The 13159-nt window shown below is 35.3% G+C and overlaps 1 protein-coding gene across 1 annotated transcript in view; it reads right to left on the reverse strand.

Annotated features, from left to right (window-relative positions):
- MAP4K4 (mitogen-activated protein kinase kinase kinase kinase 4) overlaps positions 1 to 13159 on the reverse strand; it is a 131201-nt gene that overhangs the window by 28354 nt on the left and 89688 nt on the right. Inside the window, exons 14-18 of the mRNA XM_029283950.1 lie at positions 10176 to 10337; positions 7798 to 7884; positions 6946 to 7092; positions 3080 to 3310; positions 2095 to 2201 (exon numbers count right to left, since the gene is read on the reverse strand). Of these exons, the coding sequence (XP_029139783.1) occupies positions 2095 to 2201; positions 3080 to 3310; positions 6946 to 7092; positions 7798 to 7884; positions 10176 to 10337 (734 nt within the window). The remainder of the gene's footprint in view (positions 1 to 2094; positions 2202 to 3079; positions 3311 to 6945; positions 7093 to 7797; positions 7885 to 10175; positions 10338 to 13159) is intronic.

Consider the following 13159-nt stretch of genomic DNA (forward strand, 5'->3'; position numbering starts at 1 on the left):
AAGTCCAGTTGCCTCCCGAAAAAGCATCTTTGGGACAATTATGACCTAGATGATTAAGAATCTACATAAACTATTCAGGAATGTTTTTGAATTCGAACAACAGTTGCATTCAAGCAATTGCAAGCTAGTTTTCTGCTAGCTTCTCTCTTGACTTTTAAAAGTTGGAGAGAAGCAAGGATGGTGTTCTTGTCCACATTCTTCTTTATCTACTAAAATATATATTCATATGATATCTTCAGGTTATTATGAGGTATTATGTTGGGTCTCTAGAATCCAAGCTATTTAGTGTTATCCAGGTAGTTCTCAACTTATTGAGGACTTACAGTTGCTTAAGAACTTTCAAAATTATGATGAATTTGAAAAAAGCTACTTATAGCCTTCATTGCAGTTAAGACTTTTGGACCATTCCTGCAATCTTGTGACTGCATTTCTGGTATTTGACAACCAGTTCACATTTATGGCCAGTTGCAGTATCCCACAGTCACATGATTACATTTTGCAATGTTATTTTGCCACTTTCTGGCAAAAAAAGATTGCTTATTGGATAAGCTGGCTTTGGACTAATGATCATGGTGACTCAATTTATGATCACAGTGATTTACAACAAAAATTCTAGGGTCTACTGGGATTGTAAATTGAGGACTACTTGTAAATGTAATCACAATACTAATGTATGCCAAGAAGCAAACTAGCAATAAATACAGAAAGGAATATTAATATAACATCAATGCATTGTTATATATCCATTAACATACTTGCTTCTACAGTCTGGATCAGTATAAATTTATAGGATTCTTTAAAGACAGTCCAGATATAGTATATTACAGTGATCCACTTGTGATACAACTGAAGAAAAATTGACCATGTACTCTACCAGTCTAAACTGGAGCCCATTGTAGTGCAGACTATCATTTCCAACTAATCACATTCAAATGTTGGATTATGGGGTACTCCAACAGATTGTGATTTTTTTTCTTTCTTTTTTTTTAAGAGTGTATGATCTTTGGCCATTGAAAGCTCACTGAATGACTGTAGCAAAGCTCAAACTACCTCACAGGGTTGTGGGAAAAACTGAACAATGAAATGTTATGTATAGTGCCTTGAGCCCTTGGGGAAAAAGCAGGATATAAAATAACTGAATAAATATGTTGATCCTGATCCAGCCTGTCACATGATATACTGTATGCCTAAAGGTCTAGTAATTTTCTTGGGGCTGATGACAAAATAAAAATAAACTGCTCTGTCATTTGTGGGTCTGGGAAAATGCAATCTATATTCTAAAATAAGCTCTACAATCTCTAGAGGTTAAGCTAGAGTTTAATGTGTTACTCTACAAATGACTAAAGCTAAAATCACCATACCCTTCTTGCTAAAAAATGAGAAACATCAAAATGCGCTTGTATTTTAATATGATTAAATCAAAGGAGGGATTTTTTTTGATGAAGGTCTCACTGCAAATTCAACACATTTGTCACCTACTCTAGCAAGTCTCTTATGACTAATTTAGACAATAAAGCTAATGCAATTATGCATTGCCTAAGAGACTGATCATACATAGAATCCACATTCTCAATCTGTACAAGCTGACAAAATCACAAAACAGGTTTAACAGACATGATTAGAAACTGCTATAACTTTGGTATCTGAGGGAGCAGATGTAAGTTACTTTAGCCCATAAAATGCTCCACTGAATTGTCATAATTAAACAGAATTAAAGAGGAGATGGATTAAAACTGGTCAATGTAACAGACAGGTTTCTGCAATCATTTCTGGCATTTCAGTGAAGTTAAATAATAAGTAAATTATTATTTTTGCTACTATTCTGACATATTAAATATATTTTAAAAAGAGGCTGAAGTATGATAACCTAGCACAGTTCTTCAGAAGGAAATCCTATTTATATAAATGGTGCTGGGAAGTCATTAAGATGTTATTACTTCCTAAAGGTATAAATACACCTTTTGAGATTGCTTAGCTATAGCAGGCTTTGGCTTAAAAAAATCAATACAGCTCAAATCTTATATTCTGAGTGAAGATGGGATTCCAGAGTGCTTTCTCCCTCAACCTTGGTGTCAGGAAGAAAACATTACAAACCTCGTGGAGTTTCTTTGACCTGCTTGGTTATTTTGCTGCCCCGTGCTTTGTAGTGGAGAATCTCGGCGGGATAGCACAGGTGATCTGGATGTGGTTCTCACTGGTACCTTATGGAATAAACAAGGGGAAATAAAAATAATTAATATAATGTTGCATGTGGAAAACTATATTTCTTTTGCTCCTGTAAAGATATACATAAATATATACACAGATATATTACTAAATATATAAAGCTATATTACTAGTACCTAAATAAAGTAATTCTATTGGTTAAAATGTTCATCAACTATAGAATCCATAAATCCAGTTGGACTGCATTTAAGATGCTGAAAAAATAGGACATTTAGTAAATAGCTAGCATAGAAACAAATAACTATCCACTCACAGACGATCATGACAGAACATAGAACTTTAAAGCAAGAGATTTACAAAGCAATAGGCTACAATAGCATGGGGATTTAGAAAATTAAGCTCTAAGGAACCAACAAATGCTTAGTAATGAATCAGTAAAAGGCAGACTAGAAGGAAAGCAAGATTATATCTGATAAAAGTAAATCACATTAAAAATGTTTTTGTGGTCAATAGTATCTTAAATATTTACTGACTTAAGTTAATTAAAGGATGAAAAATAACTTTTGGCTATGATTTTTTTGTTTGTGTTTTCTTGGATATTACCTTTTGTATGATAAATATTTTATTTATGAATAGTAGACAGCTTATACATTTTTGCTGATCTTCAATTTTCTGTAATCCCTTATCTACTTTCAAAGGCAAATTCTTCTTGAAAAAAAAATGACGAAGAGGAGGAGAAGGATTATTACTATATACCACCCTTTAAAAAAAAATCCCCAGGGTGGCATATGAACATATTAAAAGCCTGTTTCTGATATTCTACAGGTGTGCATTCATTAATTAAATACCTAGCACATGCCTTCTGTTATTCTTTGGTTTAAAAAAGTCAAACTTCTGTCTTTCTATTTCTTACCCTTGGAGGAACCTCGTCACTGTCTGATCTAGCCCAAGACTTTTGGGTGGGGTCAGGTACCTCAGATTTAGAGTCAGAACTTTGATTTAGCACTTCACTGCGTGAAGGTGGATATGGGTCCTGAGAGCGCAGATGGTGATGTGCAAATTTGGGAGAAGGGTCACTGAAGGAATGGGACCGTGAGACAGGGGGAACATTGTTCTTGAGAGATGCCAGATGAGACCACTGTACCTTACAAAAAAAAAAAACATAGAACATTCAATGCGTTCTGTACAACTGACTTTTCCCAATTAAACACAGAATAAAAGGCAAGAAGGATTTAGCTACTAGGGTGGTCACATCAGCGGTATGAAGCAAGGCAAACACATGATGAAATCAACGGGCTTAAAGCAAGGAAGATGCTTAGAGACCATGAAAAGCTATGAACACAGTGTACTGGCATGTCGGAAAGCATATTCTGAACATACAGGTTCATGGAAGGGAATGACAGAAAATCCCACTTGTTCTAACATGTGGTCAAAGTTCCAAACATGCCCTACACCAAATTTAAAACATCAATAAAAGGATCAAATTTTGGAGTAGTAGGAGTAAATAGAAGTAACCAAAAAGCTGGTAAATACAATGGCTTTGAAACAATTTACTGGTATATTCAGAATGTGAAATATGTTGCATTTAGACCAGGGGTAGGCAACCTTGGCTCTTTTATGACTCGTGGACTTCAACTCCAGAATTCCTGAGCCAACATAGTTGGATCAGGAATTCTGGGAGCTGAAGTCCACGAGTCATAAAAGAGCCAAGGTTGCTTACCCCTGATTTAGACATATGGAAGAATTACATGAAATTAAAAGGCACTGTTTATTTTTCAGCAAATATATGTACTGGTTTATATATGTGCTCTGGTGAATGTATGCATGTATGTGTGTGTATATACAGTGTAAACATCACATATGCACACACTCAATGCACACACAAAGATCACGTAATATGTGATATATGCATACACTATACATTTACATATATGCACATTAGAGACCACAAAAATATGATCATATGCACTTTACTGTCATATGCAAGTAAACTTTAGAATAATAATTTATTACTGCACCTATAGAATTATACTATACTATGCCCATATTTTTTCTTTAGTATCAGAAGCTGTTCAAACATGAAACCTAACTAAGTTTCATAGAATTCTAGAAAGAAAAGGATACATAATAAAGAAACAGGATAGGAATACACAGAAAATTACTAGGAAAATGTATTAAGAGAAAGGATAGCTAAAGGAAGTTTTTGTAAATTTAGAGCTGCCTATAGCATAAATGTATTACATAAAAATATATTTTAGAAGACTATAATGATTTTAAAAGAACTCTTTCTTTTAAATAGTTTTTTAAACTGAACATTATTAATTATGACAAATAACTAGTTTATTTTTTCTTAACATAATTTTCCCCAAAAATTTCCAAAAGATTTTCCTAGTCAGAAATAATTAGGTATTTTTGACAATTACAATGACCATATGGTATTTTTTTTTTGACTTACTATTGCCAATTGTCAACAATCACATATTGTTTTATAAAGACAAACCTATCAGATGGATCTATACAAAAATCCAGTCACTATAATTGTTTTTAAATACATAGTAACCTATATTATTGAATCTCTTGGAGAGATCATTGTCTCTCCAATGTTATCTTGAGAAAGCAAGCTGTATTAGAAAACTGATCACACATTGATTGATCTTTGGGCACTGCTTTAAGTTTGGAAATTGAATCCACCTGCTTGAAAAAATTCTCATTCAGTATTTTCATTTTGCCAGAGCAAGTATGCTTTTAAATGGAGAATAGAAACAAAATTAAATATTATTTTATTTTCATTTCTCTTTAATTAAGTTGGAATGAATTAATACTTTTAATGATTAAGTCAGATAGTTAACACTAGCCTTCCAGTAGCAACCTCTGGAGGATTCTGGGAACTCGATTCAAGGCTTTCAGAAACTGAACATGTCCCTGAGGCAGAAATAGTGTCCCTTTACCCTAGTTAATTCAACTATTATCTTAAGAAAATTGTAGGAAAATGCATTAAACAGGGGTAAGATTCTATTTTAACCACTGCTAATCCATGTGATGAAAAGTCAGTTTTATGAAATAGAAAAGCAGTAGATAGAATTTTTCTTTCAAAATGTCAAATTCAGAAGGAATGAAATAAAAATAACATTCTCTACAATTTTAAGAAATGCCAAGGAAAGATATGAAAAATATATTTTTTACTGAGAGTATATGTCAATGAAGTGTTAGCTTACCAGGGAGAACAATAAGAGAGTCCCTCACACACAAATATGGAAAAGTGTTTTCTCTTATGGCATCATACAAATACCGGTGTAATGTAATCTGTTGGTTTCCATATATGTTACTTCCCAACTCTTCTTTGTTCTCCCGATCTCATCATCATACATTTCACAAGGATTTTACCTGTGATTCCATTGGTTTTTGCAATGATGGCTGAACCGGCTCGGAATTTCCATTTGAAAAGGACTCTGATCTTGAAGGCACTGGTGGATCTAACACTTTGCTTCCCTGTTTAGACTGGGCTTCTGGGGAGCTCTGATTATTCTTTCTATATCTGTCATCAACCTGGAAAGAAAAAAAGCCATATGTGGAATCAACTGATATAATGAAAAGATGATTTTTAGAAATTTAGAAACTACAAGTATCATGTTTCTGGTCAACTAAACAGATTGCACTCACTACAAATAACACTAGTAATCTAGAATCTCAAGCTTTATGTAGCTCTCAGCTCAATATGACAGTATGCTCATCTCTACTATTGCCCATTGCTCTTTGGGATTGGGATGGATTATACTGTAAATACAATAAAATAAATACATTTTCTTCCATATAATGGTCAGTGTCCAGCATCAATTCAACATGGTATGATTAATGTTAATCTGCAGACAACACAAATTATCACATGGCTTTTTTGAGAAAAATGTATTTTAGTGGAAATTATCCCAGCAGTAGCAGTAGTTAGCTACCCTTATTTGGACTTTGAAATTAAACAAGGTTGAAGCTTGTTAAAACTTGGACCTTCCTTAAGCCTTAAGAGCAATCTTCAAATTTCTCTAGAAGTTGTTCTCAAAACTTTAATGTAGCAATAAAGTTGCACCCAAAACATGGTTTTACATCCATGAAACTATTTGGTAAACTATCACATTGTCATCAGTTTTATTATGAATTAATACAATATAAAATCTTTATTGAGGCCATTGGCCAGTATAGATTATGCCACAATACAATAATCACTAATGAATGGTGTGTAGAAGACCTGTTATTTCTGACCATAAAATATATAAAATAACATAAATGAGATATTTCCCTCTCCATCTTAATAGGCTTTATTTAATCCAAATCTTACCAGTCACGACGGACCTGTCACTGCTAAAAGTTAAGCAAATTGATTTGTACATTGACTAGAGGTTTTTCTTCAGAAGTGACTGCAACACAGCATTTAAGCAATTAAGAAATTTCATGTGACTTTAGTGTAATATAGCTATTTTACCTATTGTTTTGAATGCTATATGAGAAGTGAAGAGATTTTATGGGCTAAATTGCTGGTCCCCAATGTATTTTTCCTGGGTAATCCTCAAACATAGAAATTGGTCACATGCTACCTGCTTGTGCTCTATAAAAGGAAATTATATACATTCTGTAAAAGTATATTTAAAAATTGTCCTTTTCTTCCAAGACTGGTAATGGGACACACTCATCTTCCTCTCTTGACATTCTTATGGGAAGGTGGTCTTTATATACATTATGATAGATACTTTAAAAACAGTACTGGTTCTAATAATTTCAGACAGAATTTACCTCCCGAGGCCTTTCAGTAGGCTCATAATGGGATTTAGGCTCAGGGGTATGATAGTTTTGTTTATTCCTTTCTTGCTGCTGGAGCTGCTGTTGTTGCTGTTGTTGCTGTTGTTGTTGTTGCTGTTGTTGCTGCCTCCTGTGATCATGCTGAAGTGACAAAAGATATGCCTGTTCCTGTTGCAACTGACGTTGAAGCCTCTCTGCTTGTCGGTGTTCCTCCATCTCTCGCCATCTGTATTCCTTTGAGAGAACAGGTCAAAATATGAACAACATGCTGGCAGGCACTTGCTTATCTTCTGGTGATTATACATTTTGCTGCAGTTGCAGTGTAAGTAAATATACCAAACTTCAAATTTACATTCAAATAGAGCACAAGGTTCCCCCTAATTTATAAAGCATTTTACACTACTTACAGGCATAATATTATTTAAACTATTGTGATCGGCACAGTCATAAATCTATTTTGCCATGAAGGATAGAGTGGTTTTGTTGTGGTGGGGGAAATGGGAGGGCCAAAAAGAACACAGTACCCTGACTTTTATATCCAATATTTAATAAAATACATGGCCTGCACTCTTGTTCTTTTGAGAAAGGTTGTTCAGAAAGTCAATTCCAAACTGTAACTTCTTTAACTTAGGGGGGGAAAAAACTTCACTTATTGGCTTGTCAGATTATCATACAGCATGGTTCACATAGGTCTGCCAGCCCAATACACTGTAGGATGATTAGCTCTTGTGCCAGGCTCTACTGTGCATAAAGTTCAGCTGTGTCCATTTAAAGACAATCTGGGACACCGGTCAGAGAAAGCAATCCCATACAGTAGCTACTAACAAAACAGATACAGTGCTTTACCAGTAACATGGCCTGCTCCTGGAGCAGCTGCTGCTGAAGAATTTCCAGGTGCCGCTGCTCCTCTTCTAGCTGTCGCCTGATATACTCCTGTCACATAGAAATTACCCAGCAATAAAATTGTTCACAACAGGAATGTATCCAAAGCACCTGAGTACAACACCACACAAAAGAAAAACAAAAATGCCACCTATCCCAATTCACCTTCAGGTGACAATTCAATAATAAATTTAATAATGGGACTACCTAAAGAACAATTAAATTAAACCCTATCAGCTAAAGTAAGGACAGAAAAAAATCCATTATAAACCCTCCCTCCAAAAAATTAACTGAAAAGAAGAAGAAATGTGGGGTAGGAAAAATTAATCTTGCCTGTAGAATTTTGACTTAAAAACAAGCAAATGATTTTTTAAAAACAGGGTGGTAGTTAATACTAGCAAGTCTTATCAACACAGCCAACACAAAGTCACATGCATTTTTAATAAAATAATTAGTTTTGCACCTGTGATGAACCATGAGCAACAGCTAGAGCCAGGCTTAGTTAAGGCATCCCTTTTGCAAGCTTTCCATCAAAAAAATCTCTCAATTGGAACCTTAACCTCAACTATAAATTGATCCTAGCCTCATCATCAACACAGACAATGCCAATCTGAAGTATGTGGTGGTTATGACAGAACATAAAAAAACAGACATCCACTAGAGAAAGATATAACTCCAAATGCATTTTCAGTGACACTCCAGAAGTCTGGATTCCTAAGCCAAGTCAAAATATGCAGCAACATATCCAAAGCTAAGAACATCCTATCGTGCGAATTAATGAGGAAAAGTAAACACATGCACTCAAACACACATGAAAAAGACAATGAACACAAAAGGAATTAATAACGCAATGCAATGGCAAAATGAAACTGCTTGAAATCTTTCAAAACAAAAAAAGGTGCATAGGAGCTAGTTATACAATCCTTGCATACCCAGAATTAAGTGGAGTTAACGTTTTGTAGCAATATGTTTTTTTTAACAAATCTATCAATGCCAGCAATACAGGTAGTCCTTGACACTTGACCACAATTGGGATCAGAACTTCCACCACTAAGTGATGTGGTTAAGTGAGGTGCACCTAATTTTATGACTTTTACTATGGTCATTAAGCAAATACTGTAATCATTAGGTGAATCCAGGTTTCCCGATTGATTTTGCTCATAGACCAGGGAAGGCCATAAATGGCAATCATATGACTCTTGGTCGCTGCAACCATTGTAAGCACATGCCGACTGCTAATCACATGATCGCAAGGATGCTGCAGTGTGACGACCAGTCATAGGTCACTTTTTTCAGTTGTGTCATAACTTTGAACAGTTCTTAAACAAATGGGTTGTAAATCATGGACTATCTGTACATTTTGGAGAGTGTGTGTTAACAATACTTCTCTAGCTGCATGCAAACAATAATGGCAGATGGTTGATGCACTTCTTCAGCTACATGAAAATATGATTTCCTAAGACCCAAATAAGTTACTCAGGGAGAACAATTTTTTTAATCTGTTTTATACGAGTGACTGTTTCTGCATGTGTATTTCCCAAAATTAAGTTGGGACAAACTTTCCCCAATCTAGCCCCTCCAAATGCATTCTCACCCAGCAGTTCTGGGAATTGCAGTTCCAAACTTTCTGGAAGATACCAAGTTCAGGGAAGCTAAACTACATGAATGACTGTTAAGTGCAGTATTTCATACAAGTCTAAAACGTTTCTATTATTACATGTTCTGCAAAATTCCATTATATATTACATGTTGTTTGACATCAAAGCCCAAATAAACTTTACAGCAGAATACAATAAATTTTAAATAGCACAGTGATGTTCTTAGTACTTACTATATTTCCTGAAAATTACTTTTTCCAATATGAATATCCTTACTTTCTGTCATATACACAAATTATATTTCAAACAGGCAAAATTCATGTATGAGACTGAGAAACTAATGTAGTATTTTCAAGAACAAATACTGATAAGTTTTGAAAAATACATGCATGTAAACCATTGAACTAAGTCATTTGCTTCAGTATAAGCAGATAAAGTAAGTCTATTACTATACTTACATGTTGCGACTTGTGGAAGAAACTTACTGCCCGGAATCAGGAATCCATCATAAAACATTAGTTCAGATTTTCCCATATTCCTAACCAGGTTCCCCAAACTAGTCTGCTCTTAATGTGTGGCTACACTGACAGGGAATGACTATACTAATAATACACAATGAAGACACCAGATCAATGGAAGATACTTTTTTAAACTGTATCCAATCATTTCCTTAGTGTTTCCTATACTAATAGGAAGGAAGGAAGGAAAACCATACATAATTGATTCATGCTGTTTCAGATTTACCTGCTCTCTCTCCACTCTTCTCTTCTCTTCCTCTGCTCTCCTCCTTTCTTCTTCTTCCTTCCGCCTTTTTTCCAGCTCCTCCAATCGTTTTTTTTCTTCCTGTTCTCTCCTCCTTTGTTCCCGTTCTTGCTGTCTTCTAACTTCGCGCTCTCTTCTCTGTTGCTACATTTCAAATAACAATGGATATAAGCAATCTCTTTCTTTTATTAACTTATGAAATCAGAATACAGAACCTATGAATTCTATTGCCATGAGTCATCATCCAGCATAATCAGTAGACTGGCAATCCAGCATCATTAAGAAGGGTGGCAATCAAATTTCATTTTTCATTGTATCAGGATTATCTGAGTAATTTTTAGAAATGCGCTTCTACAGTTATAATTGCTAATATTTTAAAATGGTTGTCTACCATGTGGGAAAATGTGAATACTGTGATTGTATATAAGAAACCACCAAATATACGGAAGCTACTGAAATTGCTTCCATATAGACAGTGCATTGCTGTCATCAGAGACTTATTTCTAGCAATTTCATGAAGCAGCTAAACAAAGAATTTCTCCTAGGCATTTGGGCTAAGATGTGAGCAAATTCCACTAGTTAATTGATGACTTATATAATGTTTGTTTTTTCCAACCTTAGTTATTTGGATTGCTGAATTTTATTCTATTTGGTTTTTAATTTTTGTATACCATCCAATCATCTACGGCAGGGGTCCCCAACCCCTCAGTCTGTAGACCAGTACCGAGCTGTGGCATGCCAACAACCGGTCTGCACAAACAAGCAAAGCCCCATCCACAGGATGCAGGCAGCACACAAAACCACGCACCCTCAGGTTCGCGGAAAAATCTCTCTCCACCGAACTGGGCCCTAGTGCCCAAAAGGTTGGGGACCCCTGATCTAAGGCTATTTTAAAAGATAAAAGTAGTTCATTTTACTCTGAAAACTGCAGGGCTGAAAGGGACTTGAGATCAAAACCAGTAATAGTTACTGACAAGCCCTACTTCAGAGTCAGGAACGTCTGCAAGAATATAGACTAAAACAGAATAATTAGTTCCTTAAGGAAATGTTTTGTGTTTGGATGAATTAGTCTGTGCTCCATGAATTAACTGGCAGGTGATCTACAGAGAGATCACTAGAAAACACATATGGAGAGATGAAAGATCTTATACTAAAAAGAAACTGAAAATATAACTAAACAGAGTCAGCAGTTAATCCTGCAATGAACTGCAATTTTTTTATCCTAGTAGAAAACTTCCTGAGGCAGCCAAAATCTTTATTCATAGAATCGTGGAATATAAGGATTTCAATAGACCTTGGTCAAACCTCTTAGCTCATTAATCCACAATTACAGCATTCCTGATAGATGGTGATCCAGCCTAAGTAATTCCAGTGAAGGAGAGTCTACCATTTCACAGGATAATCTGTTCCACTGGTGAATAGTTCAAGAATAAAGAATTTTCCCCCCTGATTCCAACTAACATCTACTTCTTTTGTAGTTGAAATCCCAATTTGTCTCCTGTCTTCTGGCACAATACTGGAAATTTCTCCACCTTTCTACAATGATCCTCCTTCAAATCCTTTCACAATAATCATGTTTTCCTGCAGTCTTCTCTAATGATTCCTCATAAATTGTTCTTTTAAATCCCTTATCATCTTGGACATGGTCCAGTTTGACAATTCCCATTCTAAAAAGTAGGGATGAAGATAACAGATAGTGTTATATGTCTACTATAGTGCTTTTGCATGATGCTTGTTGCTATTTGTAAATTGAATCACTGTCCCCTTGAAGTACCAATACTACTAGAAAGAGCAGAAACTAGGTCTACTATGTTTGCCTATATAAAGACTGTAGTGGTGTTGTTCATCACTGTTCATACTTGGTTGTAGTGAAGCAACATAGTCTTATTTTGATATGGTCACGGAAGTGTTCTGATTTGCTCTGTCAAACTAAAAGGCCACTCAAGTTCAACTGAATGAAGCAATTCTGTGCTTCAGAATACTTCTGGCCAGTACAGAGATTTCTCTCAGATTATTTATGTAGCCCTAACCAATATAGTCTGGAAGACTTTTGACATGTGCTGAGAGTGGACCAGACTAGATACTCTTACAGCATAATGACAATCCTAGAGCATTTGCTGAAACTAGATGGTGAGTACAATCTCATCTACTCTTAACAACTCACCCTGCCTTACTATTGGAATAGCTGATTGTTGCAGCAGATTGAACGGTGTCCTCCTTAGGATGCTTGTGACTGGTAAGAGAGGAAGCATTTCTGAAAAGTAAGACCTGTTATGCTGTAGAGTTTCTAAACATTTTTATCTCATACCCTTCCATTTTCAGTTTCTACATTCATTTCATGGCACCACCTTTGTATAATGAAGAAAGCCTTCATCATTAAAAGGGAAATCCTCTGCTAAAAGATGTGGTACCTGGGATGGAACCAAGGAATGGGACCAAGCATAAAACTGAATATACTCTTGCAAGAAATTTTGTAATACTATTTGTTGGCTTGACAAAGCTGAACTTTCTGTAAGAAAAAGAACACTAACATTTGCTTGTCTTAAGGAAATAAATGAGCAAAAGTGCCATTTCACCAGGAAAAATGATGGTATGTGCTATGCAGTCTTGCTATGCTTCATTATATACGCTTCATCCCAGTATATTCTCAGTCTTTTTTTTGTCAAAGACCAACATACTCAGAACTGCCCTTATGTAGCATCTATCAATATAGCCTGGCAAGGTTACTGAAAAATGAAACACTATTTGTCATCCCACAGACAAGAGAGGAAAGGCAACCCTAACCCGGGCTTAAAAACGAGCTATTAAAATATCAGATCTTATTTCAGTAGTTGGAATTGTTTGAAGTCTACATCTAAATCATTAGCTGAATAATAGTTGTTAAATATAAGGCCTTTCTTCAGTTGGAGAAAAGGTAGATTTAGAATGATAAATCTAAGTAAGAGAGAAAAGTCTAACCCAGGGGT

The sequence above is a fragment of the Protobothrops mucrosquamatus genome, unplaced genomic scaffold (assembly GCF_001527695.2).
Source record: "Protobothrops mucrosquamatus isolate PMUCROS unplaced genomic scaffold, P.Mucros_1.0 scaffold295, whole genome shotgun sequence".
NCBI lineage: Eukaryota > Metazoa > Chordata > Lepidosauria > Squamata > Viperidae > Protobothrops > Protobothrops mucrosquamatus.